Here is a 25,554-nt window from a genome sequence, read left to right on the forward strand (position 1 = left end):
TTTGTCTAGATTTATATTATATATATAGATCATATTGTAAACTGTGCCGTGCAGGAGAAATACACAGTACAGTAGGAGGAATTGATGCTTCGCAGATCTACAGTAATATGCTGTGTTCAGGTTCTAATGCTGTGAAAACTACAGAAATGTGTTACAGTGCTCAAAATAAAAACACTTAAATGGTCATAATAATGTGTCATCAGTTTCTTATGATCCTGTTCTGCTGGATGGTTCTTACTTTACACCCCTTAAGATCTCATTTTATAATTCATTTTTTTTATTAAAAGCCCATGACTCTACAGGAGGTGGATAACTTTACATGAGCACAAATAATTCTGTGTGGAGATACTGTGAGTGTAATGACTGAATTTTGGCATTTTATGTCTAATAATGTTAATGAGCTGACATTAGTTGGTTGTAGGTACCTTCATCACAATGCTGCCTTGTAATGTACTGACTTATGAGATAGCACAGGCAGCAGGGCATCGAGACAGCTGCCCTCCGTGGATGAGCAGGAAAGTATTACGTGGAAACAGGTCAGTCACCCACCTTTGCTAAACCACATGTCCCTCCACTTAATTTCCAAAATAACCCTTCTTAAGTGTAGGCTGCACCTTCCGACCTATACATACTCCCCCCACCCCCATCGCAAGCAATGCCCCCGACACTAGTGAGGGCGGACCAACACCGTTCCGACGCATACACAGTCAGGACTGCCACCGTTGCAACATCACCAGCCAACCTGGAGGGAATGCATACCCAGCTCCAATGCTCCAGAGACGGCCAGCACCGCAGCAAAGCAATGTCGGGAGTGATCGTCATCTACCCATCCAGGCTAGCAGCATGACTGGGATTCGAACCAGCAATCCTCCAATCATAGTGACAGCACTCGGAGCCCTACATTATACATTCAAATATGTACATTTAAAACACTGTCAACAATATTTTTACCTCTTCTTCTTTTTGAATTTGTTCTCTGAGACACAGCCTCTGAGGAATATGCTCAGATTTCTGTCCATTCCTGTTTGGTTCTTCAGAAAGTTCTCCAGTGTCTTTAGAGGCACCTCCACAACACTGTGGCCCACTACCTCATTCAGTCCATAGGCTGCATAGGAAGGGAACATATACCTCACCTCATAGGGTGAGTTACGATCGTACCGTGGGCAGCAGTAAGCTGACCAAACGTACTTAGGGACTGCCATGCGGTCCTGCCCACCTCTACGGATGGTCACCCCAGAAATGGTCACCCCGGTTACAACGTATGAAACCCCTTGGCAGAAGTTGTTAAGTCGCCGTCTTATTCTGTCTGTGTGTGCTGACCATGAACCCTCCAAGAAGTCAGTGATCTGGGGCACCACGTTGGTGAGCGTGTAGGTGGCAGCTTTGTCCTGATTGTCGGCCTGATGCTGGTCTGGGTTCAGTGGGCCACGTTCATACTCCACAGCATCAGTGTAGTCCTCTAACACTGCTTGGCTCTCCTCAATCAGTGGGTCAGTCTTGTCACTTGGGGGCAGTGTTCGCATGTTTCCACTCTCGTCTTCAGAGGCTAACTGGAGGGAGGTAGGGGATTGAGAAATCTTTACAGTTAAAGGGAGAACATGCAAATGGAAAAGCAATGGCTAAACATTCTTTACACAGTTTCTCCTCTTACTTCACATATAGCCTGTTAGCCAAGACGTGTTTGGTGTCTGAGGTTTGCTTCTTTAGTCATGCTCTAGAACTATGAGTTTAATGGAGCCAATGACTGTAAAAAACGTGGACTCAGTGGTTTCATTCCTTTCCATTCTTTAGAAATGAAGCCAAAATTGTCCAATATGTTGTCACATTTTCTGAGTCTGTACAATAGAGACCAGAGGCGGTGCCAGACTCGCCTACTCATTTGGTAGACCCACTCCCTTCTCCCAGACCAAGTATGTCTCAGAACTCCTTAGTTGAGTTTACACTGTAGAAGCAGAGCAGGTTTCCCCCCTGGATTCCCAGTTTTTCCAGTAAATGTTTCAACAGTAAATGTGCAGTAAGTATGTAAGTTCCACTACAACTCCTTGCTACTCCTTGTAATGAACAAAATGGGCGTGATGCAGGTGCTGCAGACATCCTGTCTCTTCCAGCCAAGGATTACGTCACTTTACTCCTAAGTGTAACTTCGCCTTCTTATGATACAGCAGAGTAACGTTAGAAAATGTGGCAGTATTGGCACAGAAGAAGGAAAGACAGTTTAGAGGAGAAAAAGGAGATGGGAAATGGGAGATGGGAGCTGTTTTATCATTGAAACATATCGGGATGGGCGGAGCCATCATACTGCACCCAGTCAGCAGAGGTGCTAGACCTGTGGTGGCTTCACTTTTGAGAGATGTTGCGCTGTCCATAGCTGTGTCAAAAACTGTTACCTATTAACTGTTCCTTACATTGGAAGACCATTATATAGAGCACTATTAGTGGGAGGAGAATTCCAAAAGGCAGTTGATTGATTTCGGACATCTCGTTATTTGTGTGATCTCAACGTCAGTCTTCATCAGAGAAGCTGTGAGAACATCTTCAAACCAAATTTGGCATTACAAAATGATGGAACACCAAACTAGTGCACTATATAGTGAATAGGGCACAGTTTTGGACACAGCTTTTCTACAGTCATTGGCTTTATTCATCACCATTCGCACCCTCTAGTGCACTGGCATGATGAAAAGAATAGGAAAAGGCCAGACTCCTCATACACTGGTATTGCTGTAAGCTTCCATCACTTATTAGCTTCACTAGCTTTTTGGCTTTAATGCAAAACTAAAGAATCAATCTTCAGACACTAAACATCTTGTCTGATTGACTTGATCTGTGTATCTTGTGCAATTTTGGGTTCAGGTTTGGATTTGTGAATATTCATTGTCTTACCTATTAGCCTAATTGACTAATCATTATGAAGTCCACTTTTCTTAAGCAATAAAATTAAATTAACAACAACATTAAATGATACCTACAAAGAAAACTGGTAACAAGACCATATGTTATACTTTAGAGGGCACCAGGCGTTCCAGTGCATGTGTGGATGAAGTGTCAAAAATGTAGAATATGTCTTTAAAGGCTTGTAAAAGAGAACAAAGCAGTTTTCTGTCAGTTATAATGTGCAATCATAGCCTATGTCCCATATATTTACTTCCACAATGATTTACACCAAATAAACCAAATAAACGACATAAAACAGCACCTGTGGTTCGTACATCCAGGGTGTATCCATCCTCCTCTGCCCGTCTGATTTCTTAAACGTGTAGGCTGAATAGAGAGCCAGACGCCGGCTGCTGTCGTACAGGGTGGCATAGCGTGGTTTGTCCCCATAGCGTTGGCAAATCCTCTTTAGGTTGCCCCCTCGGATGCCAGTGGGTGGCGTGTGCATGTAGAGGAACTGGCTGCAGTCTTTAAAGCTGTCAGAGACTACAGCTCCTGACACACGCAGTCCTGCCAGGAGGAGAAGAGTAAAGACAGTGATCCTCAAAGGAGCCATCAGACAGAGAGAAAGTGGTGATAAAAATGGTGTTGATGATCATGTATATAGAATAAAAAGAGAACCAGCTGTTTTCCTTTGAGCCGAAAGCCAGAATAAACATGGCGAAAGAAAGAACGAGAGATAAAGCATGCAAATGACTTTTGGCATTTGGCCAATAGGACACTGGGATACGGTTATATGTGTGTATGTGTGTGTTATCACCTGCAAGCTCATAAAATGGTTTGATCCTGGCCTTGCATTAGTGCAGTTCTCTAAACTCACAGAACTGAGAATGAACTTACTTGGCATTCTGATTTATCTCCTCTGTCTCTTTCTGAATGCTCTCTCTGAGACACAACCTCATTGGCCCACAACCTCATTTAGTCCATGTACTGCATAGGAAGGTACCATATACCTCACCTCATAGGACGAGTTACAATCATAGAGTGGGCAGCAGCAAGCTGATCTCAGGTGCTTAGGAACTGCTGTGTGGTCCTGCTCACCACTATGGACGGACACCCTAGAAATTATTACCCCAGTTACAACATATGAAACCACAGTCATACTTCACATTATCAGAGTAGTCCTCTAACACAGCTTTCCTGTCTTGTCACTAGGGGGTAGTGTACGCATGTTCTCACTGTCCTCCTCAGAGGCTAGCTGGAGGGAGGTCAGTGGGTGGGAGGTGTAGTATTCCTAGAGTCTGTTTTGAGGCAAAGGTTTCTTAAGGTGATTACAATAGTGTTTCATATGTGGATGATATGAAGCAACCGCTGAATTGGGACACACCCTAAATACCACTTTTTATAAAATGGAACTTTGACTGAATACAGACATCTCACTTTGTATTCAGTTGCTGCAAAAATTAATACAAATAAATGCTTAATATCCAGATTTAGTAGTTTCACATATCATTATCAATGTTCACTCATGTGTGATTCCAAATGACTCCCACATGACTACCACATGTACTCCATCTTCCAATCAGAAACCTTCACCTGTGTGCCATCTGTTACCCATTATGAACTAAGGCATTGGGTGTATCTGTTAGCCTCCTAGTCTCATTGTCTCTTTTTGCCACTGTTAAATCTCCAATGGTACTTATGATGAGCAGTGTGAGTCTGGAGGGGCCCAGTAGATTTCACAGCCCTCTCAGCACCATGGACCCCAGTGTGAATTATCACACAGTATGTGTAAATGTCAGCAGACGTGGGGATGTCTAGCAGTTAACTGAAAATACAGCATGTTCTCACTAAAGAGCTAATCTTGTAATAATGTCAAGTGTAACTGAGCTCAAGGTGACAGTGTGTTGGAGAATATATAGGATTCTATACAGCTTACAGGCTACCTATAAATCTGTGGAACCTTTGTACACTAACAAAAATCATGATTAAATAGTTCTTCAAAGTGATTAAATGTGTTACTATAATGTTTGACACAACTTAGAACATGTATGAGAAACCCTGAAACTGATTAACATTTTTCTTTTGACTCATTGCTAATCAGTAGTTTCATGCCAGATGTACCACCAGGTGCTGAGTACAGGAGATACTGAAGAACTTACCTCCAAAAGGGTTTGCCTTTGATCAACTTCCAAACTAGTCTCCTTTGTAAAGCTAACATCAGCCCTTTCAGAAGAGATACACTGGACTGCAAAGTCAGTTGTCATAACATTAATCTTCTGTCTATCAGCTTCACATCAATAAGCGTCTTTATGACATCAGTTAGAGTCAGTCTTTATACATTAAAAATATTGACTTTTCTGCCATTTATCCTCATGGGCTTGTGTCTTTATAACAGTAACAGAATTACAGTGGTGCATTGTATTAATTACAAAGTGCCCACTGCATTAATGGATTGTATTTAATGCAGAGTTTGCATATAGATGACAAAGAGTGATTGTTTTTATTAATATGTAGTATTCACCATCTCATCACATTACACATGCCAAAAAATGTAAGACAATTAACAACGATAAGGATGTAATAAGCAAAAAAAATCCATCAGGTGATAAGTAACACAATGTGCTCTTGTTAACATAACTTACATACTGGGAATAACAACATTAGAGACTTATATACATATTCATAAAGTGCTCATTAACAGGATATGTTCTATTTAGTCTGCCGTTCGGAGTCTCCCAGTGAGTTCTAATATTCATTGCAGATAAGGACATGCATGTGGTTAATTCTCCTTGTGGTCTTTCTTCAACTTTCTCCTTTTGTTTATCCTCGGTGTCTTGTATAACCCCCAATCTTATCAAGTTTGGTGATTTTGATCAACTTTTATCAAAATATGCAATTCAAGCGTTGCAGTTTTCTGACATTGTTGTCATTCTGATCCATTGGTCCTGAAACCTCACTATAATGTCCAGTTCCTAGTAGCAAATAGTGACTGAGCTTGCAGCTGCAGTTTGAGCACTTTGGAAATGGCTTTGATTAATATTATAATTATATCAGATTATATTACAATCTGTTTGTAACAACTGTGGTGTAGAGGCAAGATGCAAGTGTGATCTCTTAAGGGAGTCAAAAACTGAACTTACAGAACTAATAAAAGTAGCTATTTCCATACTGCAGGAACACATAAGAAATAAGTAAAAAAGTAAACTAACAAAACATAGAACACAGCAAGAAAACCAAAATAACAGAAACACAAAGCAGAAAGAAACCCTAACACTGTCATCACCATCACCATCAACTATGCCAGACAAGGAACAGGAGTTGAGCAAAGACAATAGTCCCCTCACTCAGCTGGTCCTGAGCTACAGTTCTATACTAACACACGCTAACACTCAACAAGCTCAGAACCAGAACATCAGTAAACTAATCAGAACAAACCAAATTACAGCTCACTTGAGAGACAAATACATCACCTACTGGGAAACTCAAACACAATTACAGAGTAAAATGCAATGTTATCTGACCCTAAAACGCCAGTACACTGTGGCAGAGTACCTGAGCACAGTGACTGACCCGAAACTGAGGACCACCCTGACCAGGTACAGACTCAGTCAGCACAGCCTGGCTATAGAGACTGGCAGACACAAAAGATCCTGGGTTCCTCAGGAGAAGAGAACATGCCAGCAGTGCCAACTCAACAAAACAGAGACAGAGCTGCACTTCCTGACAGAATGCCCCAAATACACCCAGACCCGCCAGCAATTCTACACCAAAATCAGCCACAGTTACCCCAAATTCCTCAGCCTCTCCGACCCAGAGAAACTGCCCTATCTGCTAGGAGAGCGTAGAGAGTGCTGCTCACTCGCAGCTCAGTACACCCTCGCCTGCCACCGTCAGAGAGACAGTGAGTGACCAGATCAGCTTCTACACACTGACTACTTTTTATTATTATTTTTTTTTTTTAGATGTTAATAGTTTAAACTGTCATGTTTAATCTGTTCACATTTCACAACTTTCCTGTAACCTGTAGCTTTGGCAATACAAATTTGTCATGCCAATAAAGCCCCCTGAATTGAATTGAATTGAACAGCGCAAATACAGGGGTATAAGAGCACAAGACACAATCAGGAACACCTGGGGAGGATAACGAGAGGGCCGTGCTACAAAGGAGACACAGATGGGAATGCTAATGACTAGGCGTGGCTAGGGCGGAGACAAGGGAAGAGACAAAAACACAAAACAGAGCCATGTGCTGAAGAGCACATGGGGAAACCAAGACAAAAACACAGAGACCACGTAGAGACAACACAAGGACAAGACAGAGACACACATCACATTGTTCCAGACAGCCAGAGACTAGGAATATCGATAGAGAGCATCCTTTTGCGATTTTACTATGCACTGTAATTTGTACTGATGATTTAGCAGAGAATATAGTGTAATACAATTAACTAATTTCAGAACCAGTATCACTATTGCTGTAGGATCTGCCATGATCTATGCTCCTGCCACAGCCTACAGTATTGAGACAGTATTTCTTTTATTCAAAAGCATTTCTTCAGACTGCTTTCTGCCTGCTCCTTGGTGATTTCCTTCCAGGCAGGAGGAATATCAGCAGGATGCACCTCATAGAATTGAGCAAATTCCTTATTGAATTGGGCAAACACATATTTCCAGTACTGGGATGCCTCAATGGTGTCTGGAAGAATTCGCCAGTTCGGATAAAACTCGCGATATTTGCTGAAGGGATGTGGCTTGTGTTTTGTTTCCTCAGATGTGAAAAGCTTTTCACTCAACACAGAAGACGTGCATATGTCAGTCATAAGTTTATTAGCTGTGAACGACAAATTTCCAATTAATCCCTGTGGTCTGTGAATGGTAGCAAAGTGTTCAGTGTGTCCTGTCCCAGTTGCTTCACAAGGGGCACCACAGAACGGACACTGTTCTCCACAACCCATCAGCTGCTGCAGAAGCTCATCTACTGGATTGAACTGGAGATTTTTTATTTTCTCAGCCGAGTCTTGTTTTTGACCTTTGTGTTGCAACTGCATTTTCATCTCTTCCACTGATTTTGTGAGCCATTCAGCAAATTGGTGAACATTTGCATTGTTCAGACTCATAAGCTCTTCAACAGAATCTGCAGGAATAACCAAGGACTCTTCCAGGTCTTTGCATACAGCAAATACAAATTCCTTAATATTGCTGGATTTCTGCCTATCCAGCTGCTGTTTGGAGATAGACCTTGTTATGTCCTTGGTAATCTTTGTTAACAGCTGCCCTTCTAATTCAGCAAGTTCTTTTTCAACTGTCAAGCATACACTCCCACTGAGAATCCTGTTCTTGATAAAAGATGTGTAACTTCTTAAATACTGCAGATACTCAGAGAAGTTGAATTCATCCAGCAATCCTTTCAAAACAAACTCCTGAAAAAGGGTGCGTGTGTGGAAATGAGTATTTTTGCCTTTTACCATTTCAACAATTTCAAGACCCATGGTTTTAGAAAGGTAGGCTTCCACTGCTGGCACGAGACAATGATCTACAAATTCTTCTGCTTTTTTTTGGCACTGATCCCGTTCATGGAATAAATCCTTGAAGTCCCTGCAGTACACATCTCTGGATTGGTCTAAGCGTTTGCGGAGGTCACTCTCATGAATAAAACTGTCATGCATGGTCTGAAATTTCCTACCTGCAAAGCCACATATGTGCTTTTTCAACGGGACTTCGATTTTGTCACAGTGTTTAGGTTTTTTGCAGGAGTTTAATCCCTCATCTGTGATCTGCAAAACCTCCCTTATATATGTGTCATCATAGTCAGTTTTGGTTGCAACCTTTTCCTCAATGAACTGCTCTGATTTTGTGATAATATTGTCAGACAGGCTTTGCAGTTCAGACACTTGGTGGTTCTGAAGTTTCCCTATTTCGACATTGAAGGAACTTTTGCCATAGTCCTCTAGATTAGCTTTGGCAAGTTCCTCAGTGACGGAGGATCCCTTGTGTTGCAGGTTGATCCTAAGTTGTTTAAAAACACAGTCCATGATGTTTAGTTTAGGAAGTGGCTGGAAAGAGAGTTCCTTAACGGTTTCTTTCCACATCTTATCAAAGTCCCGATCTAGGTCTTCATCTGTCAATTGGAATTTGCTTTTTCGACATTCTTCAAGCAACTCCAGTACTTTCTTTTCCATTGTAACTCTTTGCCTCTTTTTAAAATCTTGCAGCTTTGACATTGCTTGACAAATGCCTGAAGCAGCTTCTAATTTGTTATTGACTGTGTTCTCCAACTCTCGGCGTAAAGATTTTCCACTGTTCACAAAGTCTTCTTTGTATCTCTCCACAAGATCGACGTGACCCTTTGTTTGTTTGAAGTATCTGGTAATGTTGTTCAGAACGGTTTTCTCCCCTTTTGAAAGCTCTGAATCTGCATCGCGTTTCAATTGGCTAACAAGCTTGCTTAAGTCATGTGTCCTAGTAATTTCAGAGAATTTCCCAAAATTGGAAATGTTTGCCTCAGCTTTTAATGTCCAGGTGTGCATGTCCTTTCTGAAAGACCAGGCCCACTTGTTGAATTCTACACTTATCTTCCTGTATGCATTCGCCACCAGACTATTCCTGAAGCTGAAGATGAACTTTTCAAACTTCACAGAACTCCACAAACTTTTTATCCACTCAAGAAACTCCAGCATGGTATTTTGAGATGCTCTGCAAGTCCCAAGAGAATCTACAACCCTCTTTTTAAACTCAGAAACCTTTGCAGTGTAGCCTGTACTGACTGATGCCATTGGTGGGTTTCCATGCCAGAGTCCAGGAATGTACACATTAGAAGCATTAGCATCATATTCCATCACATCAGTGAATTTCGTAATCTGGTCACTGTTCTCCATCTGAGCTGCTAATTTAGTCATTTCATTTAGCTGATCTAACACAAGTGTTCGGCCTCTGACGTTCTTGGTGTGTGCTGATGCATCACTTACATTCTGGTGCACAAAAAAACACTTGGGTTTCTTACCCACTTCCTTCATCCTGAGAAAGGCATGCACTACAATCTGCAAAATGTCCTTCATGTCAGTGGAGTTCTCCATGGCAATGTTTATTATTGTAACATCGCTCAAACCAACCACAAGCGTAGCCAACTCATTGTCATGCTCATGGCTATTATCCAGCTGTGCTAATTCAGGAGATTTTAGTCCCTCTGTGTCAATAATTACTAAGTAATCACAGCTGACTTCTTCTCTGAACTCTTCAGTGACTTTTAGCAGCAGCATAAAAGCTCCTCTAGTACATCTTCCACTGCTGACTGCGAACTGAACTCCAAACATAGTATTCAGTAGTGTGGACTTCCCTGTGCTCTGGACTCCTAAAACGGTGACTGCCATGATCCTGTTGTTAGGTTGCAACAAATCATTTAACTCTTTCAGAACAGCACTAATCCATCGCATTGGTATATTAGATGCATCGCCATCTAAAAGTTCTAAAGGGAACCCTTCAAGCAGCAGCTCTGCACACAGCTTTGGAAGATGTGATATTTGTTTCTCAGATTCAGCATTTTCGGATAAAGAAACCACAGATTCATATAACTGACCTAGTTCTCTAAGAAAGTGTTCAATTCCTAGAGAACTACATGAGATCTCTTTGCCCAGCGTTGAAATATACTCTCTACTTCCAGATGACTCTTGGCATTTCTTATATTGCCCCTTAAGAGCTGACACATTTTTAGTGGTGAGATTGTCCAGGTTCATCCTCATCCATTTCAGAAAATAGGCTCTCTCCAGGCAAGGTCTTGACAGTGCCTGTATGAAAAGTGTCATTGTCTTGGAGGGTTTTAAACTGCATTGCTGCTTTCTGAGCTCCATCTTTTTTGCACTAAGATCACATTTATACATCTCAATGCTCTGGTCCCCTGCTTTCTGAAGACGGCACTCTTCTTTCTCCAGCTTTGCTAGTTCTTTCCAGAACGTTCCCTGAAGGAGAAGCTGTGTTTCCTTGAAATGTGGTATGGCATGTATTTCTGAAGTGATTGCGTCTGCAAGGACCTTTGCATTCCGACATTCTGTGATGTCCTCATCCACTAAGATGCCCAGTTCATGTGCCACTTCAGTCATCTTCTCCAGGGACTTATTATTATTCTGACTGTTCCTAATCACAGCGCTCATCTTTGAGCGCAAAGTTCTGGCAAACCTATCTTCATTCATTTTGCCCCTGAAGATGAAATTGTCACTTTCTATGTTCAGTTGTTGGGCTTTTGCTTTTAGATCCTTGATCTCAGAATCCCCAACCAAAAATAGTTGTACCTTGTCTGGCTTATTTGCCACCAGATCAAGTTTGTCAAGCTTGTCAAAGAAGACAAAAACAGCAGTAGACATCTCACACAGGAAAGAGTACTGAGGTATAAACTCGTTGATATCACCCCTCAAGTTAGCAATGGCCACAGGTCTAGGAAAAATGTCAATGTGTTTGTTCCCGCATGGAAGATACCAGCTGATCTCCACCAAGCCATTTGATATTTTCCTTCGGATGTCGCCACATTCCATGTCTTTGTGTACAAATATGTCCTGATACTGCTGAGGGTTGCTGAGCAACTTGTTCAGAGTTTGAGATTTAGAAATGCTGCAGTCACCAAGTCGTACAAACGACACAAGAGGGAAATCTGAGAGAACAATCCGTTCTTCAACAAATTCGTTTGGATGTGTGGATGTGTGTGGAGTGTATATTTTCATGATATCTCTCATTGCCCAGAGCATGAAGGTGATCTGATTACATTCACAGTTTGGTAGGAGTAAAGGGACAGAGAACTGGCAAACAGACATTTTAGAAACCATCTCTTGCTGAAGAAAACTGTCAGCACATAGGAAAAGAGCGGTCACAACATCGGTAGGATTCAGTAAAAAAATCTGCTTGTGTGTGTCTGCCTGATTATCCTCCTCACCACCTTCATCTGCCTTTTCTGATACAAAATTCCGGGCTGTTGCATTGAACATCATCAGTTTCTTCAGGAAGATCCATGGTAAAGCTGACAGGGACTGGACTGGATCATCTGTTACTGTCCTCTTGTCTATCTGCAACACTGTTCTCAGTGAAAGCTTATCATGGTAATGCTGCTCCAGTCCCAAGTCTTGTAGAAAGCTGAGAAGACTGATTTCTGCAAAGAATGTTGATAGAAATAATTAAACAACTGAAGCTTAACTCGCTGAATAATTATCACATTAACTGAGAAATCCAATCCATTTTTTTGTTGGATTGATGACTTTGGGTTGCCATGATCTCTAAAATGTGAATCCAGTACATGTATCTTGGACAATATTCTGCACAAATTCTGAACTTGTTTGGGATAATGGCTGCACAGCTAGACACACCTGTTAAAAGCCTGCCCAAGGCCTGTATGGTTAGTCCAACACAGAACCATTGGCCCCACATATGGATTCCCATCTGGGTCAGTGACAGGACCAGGAGGGGTTAAGGGCATGGGCCCTGTCTGGGCTGTACACTGTTTAAGATTAAGGTGGGCTGTAATGATGGGGGCCCATTTAAGAGACCCAACTGGGTCCCAGTAACAACACATGTACAAACCCACTCAGAGCCCATGTCCACCTGGAACCCACCAAGCCCACATTCAACCCATGTAAGCCCCACATGAGCATGTTGGCTGGGATATTGCTAAAGGCAATATGTCAAACTGTCTGACCAGCTCAAACTGAAAGCTCCTGTAGAGTAAAGTGTCAGTGTCCCAACATTTTTCCACATGGCCAAATGAAGCACACTTAAAGAGAATACAAGAGGGCAGGACTGAGAAGGAGGAACAGCTGGAAACACTCATTAGGAGTAGACAGACTATAACTAACAGAGCCATGCGCTACAAGGCACATGACAGACTAAAAAAACAGTGACATGGGAATGACATACACTGGAAGACAGGGAGATAAAAACCAAGGACAGGGCAGGCATGGGGGCTGAGTCTGACATTACCAATACATTATCTGATCTTAGTTAAAGCCATCATAATTTATAATAAACTCAAAATATTGTTATTTATCAGGGCAATGAAGTAACATGGGCATTATTTAGACATGACAAACATATTTGCCATTTGTGTTGAACACAGATGGAATTTGGCCTCTGCCTTTAACCCATCTGTGCACACTAGTGAGCAAACACACACAGTGACAGTGAGCACATGCCTGGGAGCATAAATGGTCTTGCTTAAAGGCCCAACAGTGGCAGGTTGCCAAGCCCAGGTTTTCAACCCACAGCCCTGTCATCAAAGCCTAATGCTCTGTCTTAGTACTGCATTAGTAACCCTATCAGCTACAGCACTGTTGGCTGTAAATTCCACTTACTTACTGTTAATATTGTTCATTTATTATGTATCTAATTTTACAATCAGAATATGCATCACATTTACCAGCAGAGATGCAATAACCTGTAAACATTAGGTTCACAACTGGCCTGATATAACATTTTCTTACAAACTTGGATACAGTTAATACAGAGTACCTTTAGTTAAGACAGGGTACTCCTCCTCTCTTGCAGAACTGGGTTGAACCTCCTCTTCAGCATCAAAGTAGTCTCTGGCATCTTCAAATTCCTTGGATTAAAAATAGTCATACATCAGTGGTTATATTAATGGTCTCATGCATCCTAACTAGGCACCCTTGACCATTTAATGGTTAGTTTATATTCTATGGCTAATCAAACATAAACACAGTATTTTTAACAAATCTTAATGCACATGTTCACATTACCAGGCTGACTCAAATCTAATCCCCCCCCCTTTTACACCTGCTCACTTCATGTGACTAGAATATGCATATTTTCTTGTTGTGTAAAAATGATTACTGGTGTTTTGGCTGTACTGGGATGGGTTTTGGTTGTCAAATCTTGGATAACATGTATCAAGTGCATCTCAGACCACCTTCTAAAGTGGTTCGAGTGATCGAAGCTGCAGATATCCTGGCAGGGCCCAAGGTCTGTTTGGACAAGATGGGACAGAACAGACAGCTAAGGTGCCATGGTGCTGGGATATGTTTTGCTTTCTTGTGCCTTGTGTAAGAAAATGACTGTAATTCAGGTACTGTCTTTGAAAAGCCTGTTGTGGTTGGCTTGACACCTGTTAATTATTTCAGCAAAGTCATGGACTTTTATCAACTCCTGTGGTTAAAGTTTTTTTTATTTTATTTTTTACAGAAAAAAACAGTTCTGTTATTTTACTGTTTGTTGTTTGTACATTAATTTTATTGTCTTTAAAAATAGAGCTTCATGTATGGCTCAGCTTGATCAACCCTCCCTTCAAATCCATGGAGGACAAGCATCCAGGCTTTTTTCTGTCCTGGCACCGAAGTGGTCGAACACACTTCCAATTCAGTGTCCAAACGCCGACTGAAGACTCATCTCTTCCAAGAGTACTTGGGCAAAGTCTCTTGTCGAGTACTGTGGTCTCCATGTTTGCTCCATGACGCTTGTGTTTAGTAGTATCTAAGCTTAAAGGTATCTTTTGGATCCTACCCGAGATAAACTAACTAAGGATATTTTCTGAGGAAACAGTCTTAAATGTAAATGTAGATTATTGATTTATTATTTGGGAATACCAGAATGACCTAGTACTTACTTCTGCATCAGGTGGTAATTCCATGGTGACAGCGCTGAGGTTTTTATCTGATTGTCAGAAGGAAGTGTTCATGACGTTGTCATCTGAGCCTAACAATACAAATGATTTATTTTAGTGAAATATATTTCTATTTTTCTTTACATTCTCTTTGGAAATGATCCAATTGAATGATACTGTCCACATATAAATTTAAATTTAATTGTGTACTGGATGCAGATTATGAGACTATAAAAAATACTATTCAAATATTCACATTTCAAAATGATTTAAAATGATTTATTGTGAGCATCATGTATTCTAATAACAAGCAAAACCCTTGAACTTACATAAGGGTCCCTATGTGTACTTGGTCATCAGAACAAAATTACAGCATTGAAAACAGTTTAGTGCACATCATGACATTACTGTTATTTCACTCTCACGTTATGCTACATATGTTACTTCTGTACCCCCACTGGACTTTTATGTGTCCAGTTTCATTAATGAATTAAAGGTGTCTTTAAGATCCACTATACTCACATGTCAGACTGGGTTTTTCTTGGCATAGTTGAATAATGAGAGATTGGTACATGGAACTGACACACAGCGAGCCTGTTGTCTCCTCCTTTAAGAACATTCTGTATAATAAAAATGCGGGAATGAGCTGGAATTCAGGCCAATTTTTAAAACATCATGTTATATTTACACCCCAAAATGTACATATACCCAACCCACTGGAGTCAGACATAGTTGCCAAGCTGGTGACACACTAAATAAGCTGCTAAGGATAAAAGCTACCCAGCTGCACTCTCCTCAGCTTGCTAACAGCACATTGTGCTGAGAGGACGCCGCCAGGATTAATGACAGTGTTTTTATTACAGTGTAAAACTGCTATAATATCAGGGAGTTTTGCCAGTGATGGAAACCAGCACAGCTTCTCACAAGCTCTCTGTAAAAGGAAAGCCAGTGTGTTCTGCTCTGATCCAGAACAGTAGTGTTTTAGTCACATATTTAATATTTATACACCAAAGAACAGCTAGATCTACTCGATAAATGCCTTCTGCGGTCTTTAAGAAGATTCTCTACACTATTTATAATATTTCAGGCCTAATTTTGTATTTAACTTGAAGGAATTACATACACTATATGGACAAAAGTATTGGGACAAGAGCATGTTAGTGAGGTCAAGATGTTGGATGATTCCCACCTCACTTCATCCTCCACTCCACTTATCCCAAAATAATTGAATGAAGCACCACCAATCATTCCAGAAAACACAGTCCCACTGCTCCACAGCTAAATGCTGGGGGGGTTTATACCCATCTGGTCAACACATGGCATTAGTCATGGTGCCAATAGGTTCATATTTATTTGGCCCAGAGAGTTCTATTCTATTGGCAGTACTTATCTACTTCTCTACAAGCTGTGTGTGTGCATTTGTACGTCTGTGTCAGCAATGGCTGGCACTTAAAGAAGATGAAGGAATTCATTAGACATTTAGACACAGTGTATACAGTCAGTTTTAGGCTACACAAATAAACAATGTATGAATTATTAAGTTACACAGTTTTATGCAGTTGTATATTTAGACGGGATTATGAAATATCTGTAAAAAAAAAAAAAAGGTCACTTACAGCTCGTCTTCAGGCAGGATCTTCGTAGATCATCTCTGTTGGATATCTGAGGTCGCAGCTTAAATAGACCATTTACTGTGGCAATCATCATTTCAACTAAAGCTGTGGTGTTTGAGGGAGAGGTTATAGCCTGCTAGTGTGGAAGGCTGCTGTGTGTCAGACACTTACTGATGATACTCAGTCAGTTCCTCAGTGGAAATCCTTGTAATGCAGTTATTGACAACAGTTTATTCCCAGCAGTGCAACCGAAAGCATTAGATGTTTTGTAGAAGTGTGCTAAAAGTGGAAAGCAGGGTGGGGCTGAAACTTGAATGGTAACATTTTTAAAGCTACTGTTGTGAGGCTGGCCAGATCCGTGCAAACCACAGCCCATACTGATCGCATTGCTCTCACTAGCTGTATATATATAGTGATATAAATACATTTAGCATTGAACTGAATTGAATACATGGACAAAGTATTGGGACACCTGCTCATTCATTGCATCATCTGAGATCAAGGACAAAAAAGAGTTTATCTTGCTTTTGTTGGAGTAACTGTCTCTACTGTCCAGGGAATGCTTTCTACTACATTTTAAAGCATTTCTGTGAGAATTTGATTGCATTCAGTGCTAAGACTGTTGGTGAGATGTGTTGGTGAGAATGCTGGATGATCTCTAACCCGTCTTTATCTGTCCACAGACATTTGGACATATAGTGTATGTTGTACGGTGGTACACCAGCGGTATGTCAAGTAATTCTGATATTAAGCATTATTCCATTTATTTCCTTCCAGTATCCTAATAAGGAAATATTATTAATAAAATTCAGAGATACACTATATGTCCAAATGTTTGTGGACACCCCTTCTAATCAAGGCATTCAGTTTCTTTAGGTTGCACCCATTGTTGACACAGATGTGCAAATGCATACACACACACACACACAGCTTGCCTAGTCCTTGCACAGAAGTAATGCCAATAGAATAGGACTCTCTGGAGCAGATAAACATAAACTTATTAGCACCATGCCTAATGCCAGTTGGGAGTTTGGGATGAGGTGAGGTGGTGATCATCCAGCATCCTGTCCTCATTAATGCTTTTCTCACTGGATGCAATCAAATCCTTATCGCAATGCTTCAAAATCTAATAGAAAGCCTGGACAGTAGAGACAGTTACTCCAACAAATACAGAACAAACTCTTGTTTTATTATCCTTGATTTCAGAGGAAACAATGAATGAGCAGGTGTCCCAATACTTTTGTCCATGTAGTGTAGTGAATCAGAGATCTAATAGCTTCTAAATTTACTGTTCGTTCTTTATACTAATTCAATATTATTTGTACAGAAGGGAATTTGTTTGTTTGGGGGACCGCTGGTCTGCATACAAGGACATCTATGGCTGGTTTAGGGAGGGGGGATAATACTAGTCCTGCATTATATCGTTATATAGACTTTTGCAGATCTGCTAAAAGGAAAACAGTGTCTTGACTTAGCTTAATCCTGTTCTTGGAAACCGGCCTCTTGTGTTTAATTAACATTTACAGTCCAGCTAGACATGGATACCCACTTGATGCATTCAACACAGGGTGCTTTCATTCAACTCAGAGGAATGTATGTTTTTTTCTTGTTGTGATTAAAGGTCAAATAAGAACAAGAATTGTGGGATGGATTAGCAAAATACGCCTTTACACACAAACCAAAACTCCTCAAGAGTAGTCAGCTTCGAATACACTGTAGCACTTTAGATGTAATTTTTATGGTTATTTATAATGGTGTTTATCATATTATACATACATAAGCAAGCATTCCTAAATGCCTTGGTTGGGTGTTATGCATTTCTTTGGAAAGGTGCCACTGCTTTTAAATAGCGCAGAGCTTCTCCCTGCAGTGTAAGATCGAATCTGCACTCAGAGAAAGTCTGCTAGTGTAAAGTCTCATTGTGTGAAGATACACTATCCGTGATTATTCAGTAAAGAAACAGTGACAGGAGTCGGCTATGAATGTATTTAATGTTCCCCAGATCAGAGTCACAGCATACAGTGTGTAATAATTTCTAAATTAAACAGAAATATCATCTCCTTATTTATAGATTTTTACTTTTCTTTTCTTTTTTTTAATAATCATCTATTTTTAAATCCATTATTAACATGTTTTCTTCATCTCAAGTTCTTGGGTTTCTGATTTTCAACAAAGAAAGTAAAAACAAGACAACAGGTGCAAGTCAGCCACGCAGCGAAGCTGATCATCTGCAGGACCTTTTCTCCTCAGGAGGTTCATAATGTGCTTCTTTTGTTCGACATTAATCAGACCTTCACATTTTGTCTTCTGGAATATGGTGAACTCTCGGTCTGCTTGTCTGAAAATATGAATGTTCAGTTTGTGTAACATTAATGTCTAAATATGAAACAACCAAAAACTGACCAACTCGTACAAAACTAGACTCAAACACTGTGTGGGTAAATCCAGCAAAGTCTTCATGCTGCGCTTTAGTCAAATGCTGTAAGAGCATCATGAGCAGCTCAAGCCCAGCTGCACAAACATTCAGTGACGTCTCATTTATAAATGGAATGACTCTAATTGCTCTTTGTGGTAGAATGGGCAGAAGACGATTAATGTAGGGGTTTGATTAAACATGCTGATTAACAATTACTGATTAGCTGAAGTATTGCAAATGTACATCTTGGATATGAAGCTACGTAATGCATTATCTCTGAATTTGTCAGCATCCAGCTGTATCCTAAACCCACTGCATCGTTAGTCCTTAATGCCCTAAAAAAAAGGAGGCTTTTAAGTTCACTGGTGGCCAATTTTCAAACTTGCACCTGTTGTCCTGCTCACAAAGTAAGCAATTCATTCACTCAGAAAACAAACAAACAAACAAACAAACAAACAAGAAACTGAATATTTACAAATATTTTTGTTGGTTTGATCTTACACTTAAAAATGTACAGTTAAGTCCTCTTTTCTGTGACCGGTGCTCACCATATGCCTTCATCAAGAGGAAAAAGTCTCTACTGTAATTTTATCACAATGTTGCCCTCTAGTGGTTGAGCATACAAAAACAGACGGAAAATAAAAGAAAGGAAGAATCTCAAGTTCAGGTTGGTTTTGTATGCAGCTCTCGTCCGCTCCTGGTTTGCTTAGGTACGTTCGAAGCTCAGATACGTTTCCTACCACAGATAGTTATGGATGGGGAACACTGGACCAACCAGTGATGCTTCAAATCATTATTCACAGTAGCTGTCACGCTACAAAAGTCCAGTTTTATGTCCTGGCGGTTTTGTGTGCCTCCAGGTTCTAATCCAGTACCAAAGCTTGTTGTTTGGATTGTCCAGCATACAGGGTCTCCAGTATGCTAGCTCAGCAATGCTAATATTTTCATATGTTACAGTGTTACTGTGCAGCATCAGACTTTCAGTTCCTGCTGAGCCCCAGCAGGCTACACCAGCAGCAGTCCAGCAGTTGTTCCACATACGAGCCTGTAGAAAAAGACACACCTCCACCACAACAGCCCGTCACTCTCACAGAACTCAGGATAAGACAGAAGAGACTAACCTGTGCTAAAAGAAACTGATGTGACAAGGCAATGAAGAGATATGGTAGATGTTTATACTGTGGTGCCCACCTTCTCTGAAAAGACCAGACGCGCTAAACCTCAGGCCAGTCTTATCGGAGCTACATTAGCCTAGGAGGCTATATGTATTGTTGACCAGGTAAAATAATAAGCTCGGCAGGCACCAAAACAATACTACATGCATCCTGAAAGAGCTTTCATTTGCCATGACCAATTATAGGACTTGTAGGCCTTTTAATGTCTGCCTTCTTCATCACACAGGCATTGTAGAGAGTCCTCAAGGCCTATCCACTGAGGCACAACATGGGTTAGCTACCAAAAAGCACTCATAGATCCATCCAGAAGATTGGAAAGGAGTGCTTTAAATTTCATTAGCTATTCTAAGCCTAGCTCACTGGGCCTTCTCTGTTCTCTGTGCTTGTTGTAACCACATTGAAGGAGCGTGTGGGGTTACACCACATATGGATTTGATGTTGGAGGAGCTACGTCGATTAAAATTTTGTTCTCAAGAGTTAAAAAGACTGCCTATGTTCTTCCGACCGTGCTGTGCGGTGTGGGGGGCTGAACGCTGAGAGCACGAGAGGAGAAGCGAAGAAGAAGGAGAAGCTAACGAGGGAGTCTTTTCAAAGGGAACACATTATGGCTCCATCTTTCCGACTCTCTTATGCTCTGTCTCTTTCCCTTTAATTTCTCTCCAATTAGCAGTGTTCTTGTGAGGCACTGCTGACATGCAGCCCTCAGCTCACACACACGCATAGGCTGACGTTCTGACGTAAATATATGACAAGTGCTCCCCAAACAGATCTAGCATGCTGTGGAAATAAAGGTGCAAACGGTAGGAGAGAGTGAAAATGAAGAAATGACAGACGGCGTGAAGGTTGGGGAAAAAAACAACAACGACTGAACAAACCCTGTAAACGAATTCACCAAGCCCTATTTCACAAGCTTAGGAACAGCTACATATGCTTATCACGTGCGCGATGCCAGCTGGCCAGGCTAGATGACCATGGGAATGTTGCTCTGGTAGTTCACTAGTATACTTGAAGATATAGTGCCGCCAAGGTCAGTGGCCAACTGCGAAACAATAGCACCAGTAATCATATGCTGATATGAAAGAACGTGTGAAATAAAGGTTAATAGCAGGGCAATGTCTCATCCAATGGTAGCGAGAGGCATCACACGCAAAAGCAAAGGAGGAAAGAAAAAGCGGTAGCTTTTGTACTTCGTGTTTGCCTAAGTTTGTTAAGAGTGCTACTGAGGACGGGTCGCTCTTGCAGATGCACAGTCAGCCGTTCTCATTAATTCTGAACTGTAAACAAGGAAACGAAGCAAATATGAACAATTAAGCCTCAGAGGTGTGCTGTGAGTTTACCTTCCTTGTCATTTTAAAAATAGTTCATGCATAGATCCCACTGAGCAACCCCTTTAAATATATATCATTCTCTGTATGTATATATTTTATATTTTATATATATATATATCTATCTCTATACATGTACAAATCATTCTAAGATAAAAACACACAGCCACAGTCTAACAGATGTTGGGGAGCAAATGACAAAACAACGGAGATAAAGCAAATGAAAAAGCTAGAGAGCGATCAGGTTGGCACTTGTAACCTTCTCCTCAGTTCCAGGACGTAGTCGCTTTTCTCTTGGTCTATCTTGTTGCAGGTGTTTACTTCAGTACTTGGCACCAAGATTGCTGGTAGAAAGAACATATCCATGTGTTGCCGTGTGTTGTTTGTTTACCGCACATATGTTTCGTATAAAAAAAGGACTCCACTGTGCATTACACAAGGTCACAGAGCATTTTCGGACAGTGCTCAGAGAAGAGGAGGATGAGTTGGTAATGAGAGCGCTGTAATGGAACAATGGAGAGAGTAAAGAAGAGAATAAGACATCAGAGGGATCTGATGAGAGACAAGATGAAGGGCTGATAAGGGAAGTCTTTCATCTAAGAAGGGGAGAGTAATGAAAACTAGGGGAAAATAAATCCTTCTCTCGTTCTCTCTCTCCCTCTCTCTCTACTCTGCATTAGATCTGCCATGATAACGACACACGCTCGCCCACTGACTGTTTGGTTCCACTTAGAGCAATGTGGAAGAGAATTCTGAGGTGACCACTCATGGACAAAGTGTCACTGCCAGCCACAGCCTTGCCTCACAGCAGAGTCTGAAAAAGAAGCTGCCTCACTCGCTTTAGAGTTTACAGCTATTCATGCTGTCTATCTGCCTTTGTGAGAGCACCACTAGGGGGTGCTGCTGCGCTTCTTCTTTAGAGAGAATTGTAAGACTGTAAGAGAGAGGGCTTTTATCAGGGGGAACACAGAGAGAGAGAGAGTAAAAGGAGGGGTCGTGTGAAAGGGCGTTGTTGTCCTCCCTCTCTCCACTAGAGGACAGTAACTATACGCGAGTGGTGGAGTGCTGGTGGGGCAGAGTGTTGTTGTGGCCGGTAGCGGTGGCGGGGAAGGTGTTGAAGGCGTGGAGGGGCTGCATTCCGGTTATGGTGCTGGGGATCATGGTGATGGTGTTCGGAGTCATGAGTGGCACGTCGTCGGGTGCCCGACGCAGTGCCAGCGTGTAGTCAGGCGGGCAGGCTGGCCGTAGAATGTCGTGTGGCCGCAGTGGCTCCATGTCGTGGTGGGCGTCGTGTTCAGAGTGTTTCATCTGCAAGGACATTATCTCTTCTTCCTGGCTGTGCGCTAAATCGTTAGCCGGGACGCCGCGCTGAGGGGACAAGCGATGCCGGCGCATCTCGTGCCTCTTGTCTCGCTTGTAGTAGAGTGCAGCGAAGGCCAGGATGTTGAGGAACAGGAGTGAGGCGCCCACGGCGACCGTCACGCTTAGCTCAGTTGAATAGTCTCGTGTGTCGCTAGGAAAAGGTGAGAAGCGAGGCCGCTCCGAGCTGTCTGGATCTGGGTCTGGAGGAAGGGTAGGGTGCGGCATGCGGGTGGTGCGCGGGCCCTGACCTTTCCAGGTCGGAGGTCGGGTGGTTCCAGGTGGTAAGCGAGTGGTGGTGGAGCTCAGGAGCTCCTCGTGCAGGTTGTGGAGGTGAGGGACTAGCTCCAGCCAAAAGGCCACCTTGTTGGCCCGGTAGTTGTCGCGGATGCGAGGCTTCAGGCCGATGTGCAGGTACTGCTTGTCCTTGGAGTTGAACTTGGTCCAGATGACCTCCTCAAAGCGGTTAGGCTTTGTGTGGATGAACTTGGTATCCTGAGGAACTGGCAAGTTAGGATCCCTAAGGAAGGCAGAAGGTTTCGTTAGTGTGTCTGTTATGCAAATTACCCAAAAAAGCAATTGATCACAAAATAACACTGATTTGATTTATGAAAAACTATGTTGGGCACTGTATTCAAATCTGTAAGTCCCTTTGTGTTAACCTTTGCTAGAATCCAATGTGTACTGTGCATTCTGTGACTGTGCAGCTTAGAAACATACCCAGTTTTGGCGAAATTGGTCCAGTAGGTCATTACCACAGCACTCAGCATAACATCGTTCTTGGAGAAGTTGCAGGGGAACAGGTCAGTTGCTCCGATCATGGGCACACCAAACACATATGGAATCTCATCCCCATGTGCGGCGTCTGCCCACTCCGGCCGTGTCTCTGTTTGGCAGTGGTGGTAGAAAGTGTAGAAGTAGACCGGAGATTGATAATCCGCATGGAGCTTGGCTGTGGCCACTGCTGGTGCCACCCACTGGTGGTCTGTGAATAATGCTAGTAGAGTCTTGCGGCGCATTTCGCCATTATCACGGTCTGCCCAGTCTGTGTACATAAACTTAATGGTCTCCCTCAAGATGTCTTTGCCTAAAAGAAGATGAAGGAGACAGTAGAGAAGAAAGAAAAAGGCCATAAAATATCCAGTATGCCAAGGGTTAACTAAAGAGACAGTGAAAATATGGTGTTTTGCTTACATGAGTGCAGGACAACAAAACTTTAGCACTAATATCCATAAATGCCCTCAGTTTGTTTGATTTGGGAAGAGCAGCCACTGATACAGATTAACATGCCCCATTAAGCAAGCCACATTTACCCTGACAGTATAATTCATTCCCCAACAGCTAATTCATTCCCCAATAGCCAAACCTAAAAACTACCACTCTCTTATACACTTAGTTGAACACACTGTTTTTGGCCAGAGATGAAAATTCGTATTATCTTGAGTCCCTCTGGTGGCAAGTCCTTGTAATTGCATATGCTTTATAATGAGGGCAGTGTTGCGTGCAGAATAACAGCAGTTATTTTTTATGTGTCTTGTTTTTGCTGATGTGCAGCTCTAGCCTTATTGTAGTGTATTTTTAGTGCATAATTTCAAAAATAAAATGAAAAAAGACCATCTATCAGCAATATCATTTAGGGCCTCCTGGCACTCACCTTCAGGATATCCGTAGAGGTTGTCCACAAAGTTGGAAATAGTGTAATCGAAGGCCGCTGCAGAAATTCCTTCCTCACTCTCGGAGCCACCGTCATCCACAAACTTTAGCCCTTCCCCCTGGTTCACTCCAATCAATAGGTCATAATTCAGGAACTCCCCCTAGTGGACACAGTGTGAAAGTTACAGTGCTAGATATTTATAGACAACAAAACATGCAACCTCATTCTCCTGGAACAGTCAACCAACTATATTTCTAACTACATACAGCTAAGAACAATATCTCTTGAGGGTCTAAAATGCAAGCTTTTACATTATTCGTCCAGGATAAAGCAAGAAAAACTTCAATACAGCATTTTTATACATCTTTTTCATGTCAGGCTTTGAACTATATCCAAGAGTGTAAGGTTCTTACATCTGTCTATATGTAGTGTGGTAACCGCCAATATCTTAGACGTTTTTACACAAGTATTAAAAGTTAAAAGACTTTGTGAAACATACTCCAGTCCTGGAGGACCACAAGACTGCTCAGTTTAGTGTTTTCTCTGCCTTTTTACTGATTCTGCACAAGTGGGAAAATGCTAAACTATGTAGTTTTGCGGCCCTCCAAGCATGCAGCATGCTAGGCCTGAAAGTACGCTTCCTCTCTATGTGAAGAATGGTACTTTCAGTTGGAAGTGAATTCTAAAGCCATTTAAACCTGCTGCATGAGGATCTCAGGGTCATCCGGCACCACGTCTCCGTCCACCACAGGCCCGAAGGCGATGTGGTAGCGTGCGGGCTGGATGTCCTGATCCACCAGCTCCCTGAAGTTTTTCCTCCGGAGGCAGTCCACCAGGTCGGCTGTTTCGCCGTATGTGCAGCCAACCTTACGCGCCAGAATCTTGGTGTACTTCAGAGGCTGGTAGTTGATGGACCAGCTGGAGATGGCCGAGCCGCTCTGGGCGATAGCTCTCTGGAAGAGACCTGCAGGAGACCACACACAGGGCGTATTATCAACCACTGCTTTTGCAAACTCACTGACAGCATGTATAATGTGGTTAACAAAACCTTCTGAAAATGTTTCGAACTGGAAAAGTGTACATAAATGAGCTTTTATCAGCAACTTCGATTAATTAAGACTTTTGGACATGGACAGCTAAACGTTCTCAATTCAGTGAGGTGCTATAAAATATCAATGACATGATCTGAGACAAGTAGCTTTACCTTTTAATAATTACTGATAATAACTTAAAAAACATGCTGAGTCTATAACCTGCTTCATAACTGACCCATTTCGCTCTGACTGATGCTCTAGGCAGTGAGGAATGTGTGGATGGGGTGTGGAAAGGTGCAAGAAGTGCAAACACTGCCATGTTAAATTATGACCAAGAAATTCCCATTTATTACAAAAGCCACACTAATAAGACATAGTGTTTTACTTCCACTGTATACAAAGCTGCAAGTCTACACACTTGACTGAAATCTCAAGCCAAACATTTCTCATCACCTTGCTCCAAACACGACCACAATTAATGCTAGAACATATTTTCAGTTTCAATAGGTGT

General features: G+C 41.9%; 3 protein-coding genes across 4 annotated transcripts in view; all 3 read right to left on the minus strand.

Annotated features, from left to right (window-relative positions):
• Nucleotides 1-947: 947 nt before the first annotated feature.
• LOC140562371 (endonuclease domain-containing 1 protein-like) lies at nucleotides 948-3,781 on the minus strand. Its single transcript, XM_072687949.1, has 3 exons — nucleotides 3,775-3,781; nucleotides 3,197-3,444; nucleotides 948-1,550 (listed from the first exon to the last, which is right to left on the minus strand). The coding sequence occupies exons 1-3, from the start codon at nucleotides 3,779-3,781 to the stop codon at nucleotides 948-950; spliced, it is 858 nt and encodes a 285-aa protein (XP_072544050.1).
• Nucleotides 3,782-7,418: 3,637 nt separating this feature from the next.
• Nucleotides 7,419-14,539, minus strand: LOC140562372 (up-regulator of cell proliferation). The gene is made up of 3 exons (XM_072687950.1): nucleotides 14,471-14,539; nucleotides 13,360-13,450; nucleotides 7,419-12,007 (listed from the first exon to the last, which is right to left on the minus strand). Exons 1-3 carry the CDS (start codon nucleotides 14,492-14,494, stop codon nucleotides 7,419-7,421), a joined length of 4,704 nt encoding a protein of 1,567 aa, XP_072544051.1. The 5' UTR covers nucleotides 14,495-14,539.
• Nucleotides 14,540-18,052: 3,513 nt separating this feature from the next.
• Nucleotides 18,053-25,554, minus strand: part of nlgn2a (neuroligin 2a) — a 197,597-nt gene continuing 190,095 nt past the window's right edge. For both annotated transcript variants that reach the window (XM_072687420.1, XM_072687419.1), the window contains 4 exons: nucleotides 24,708-24,973; nucleotides 24,010-24,169; nucleotides 23,076-23,442; nucleotides 18,053-22,875 (listed from right to left, as the gene is read on the minus strand). In XM_072687420.1, coding sequence (XP_072543521.1) covers nucleotides 22,041-22,875; nucleotides 23,076-23,442; nucleotides 24,010-24,169; nucleotides 24,708-24,973 — 1,628 coding nt within the window. In that variant the 3' untranslated portion in view covers nucleotides 18,053-22,040. The remainder of the gene's footprint in view (nucleotides 22,876-23,075; nucleotides 23,443-24,009; nucleotides 24,170-24,707; nucleotides 24,974-25,554) is intronic.

The sequence above is a fragment of the Salminus brasiliensis genome, chromosome 9 (genome assembly GCF_030463535.1).
Source record: "Salminus brasiliensis chromosome 9, fSalBra1.hap2, whole genome shotgun sequence".
Taxonomy (NCBI): domain Eukaryota; kingdom Metazoa; phylum Chordata; class Actinopteri; order Characiformes; family Bryconidae; genus Salminus; species Salminus brasiliensis.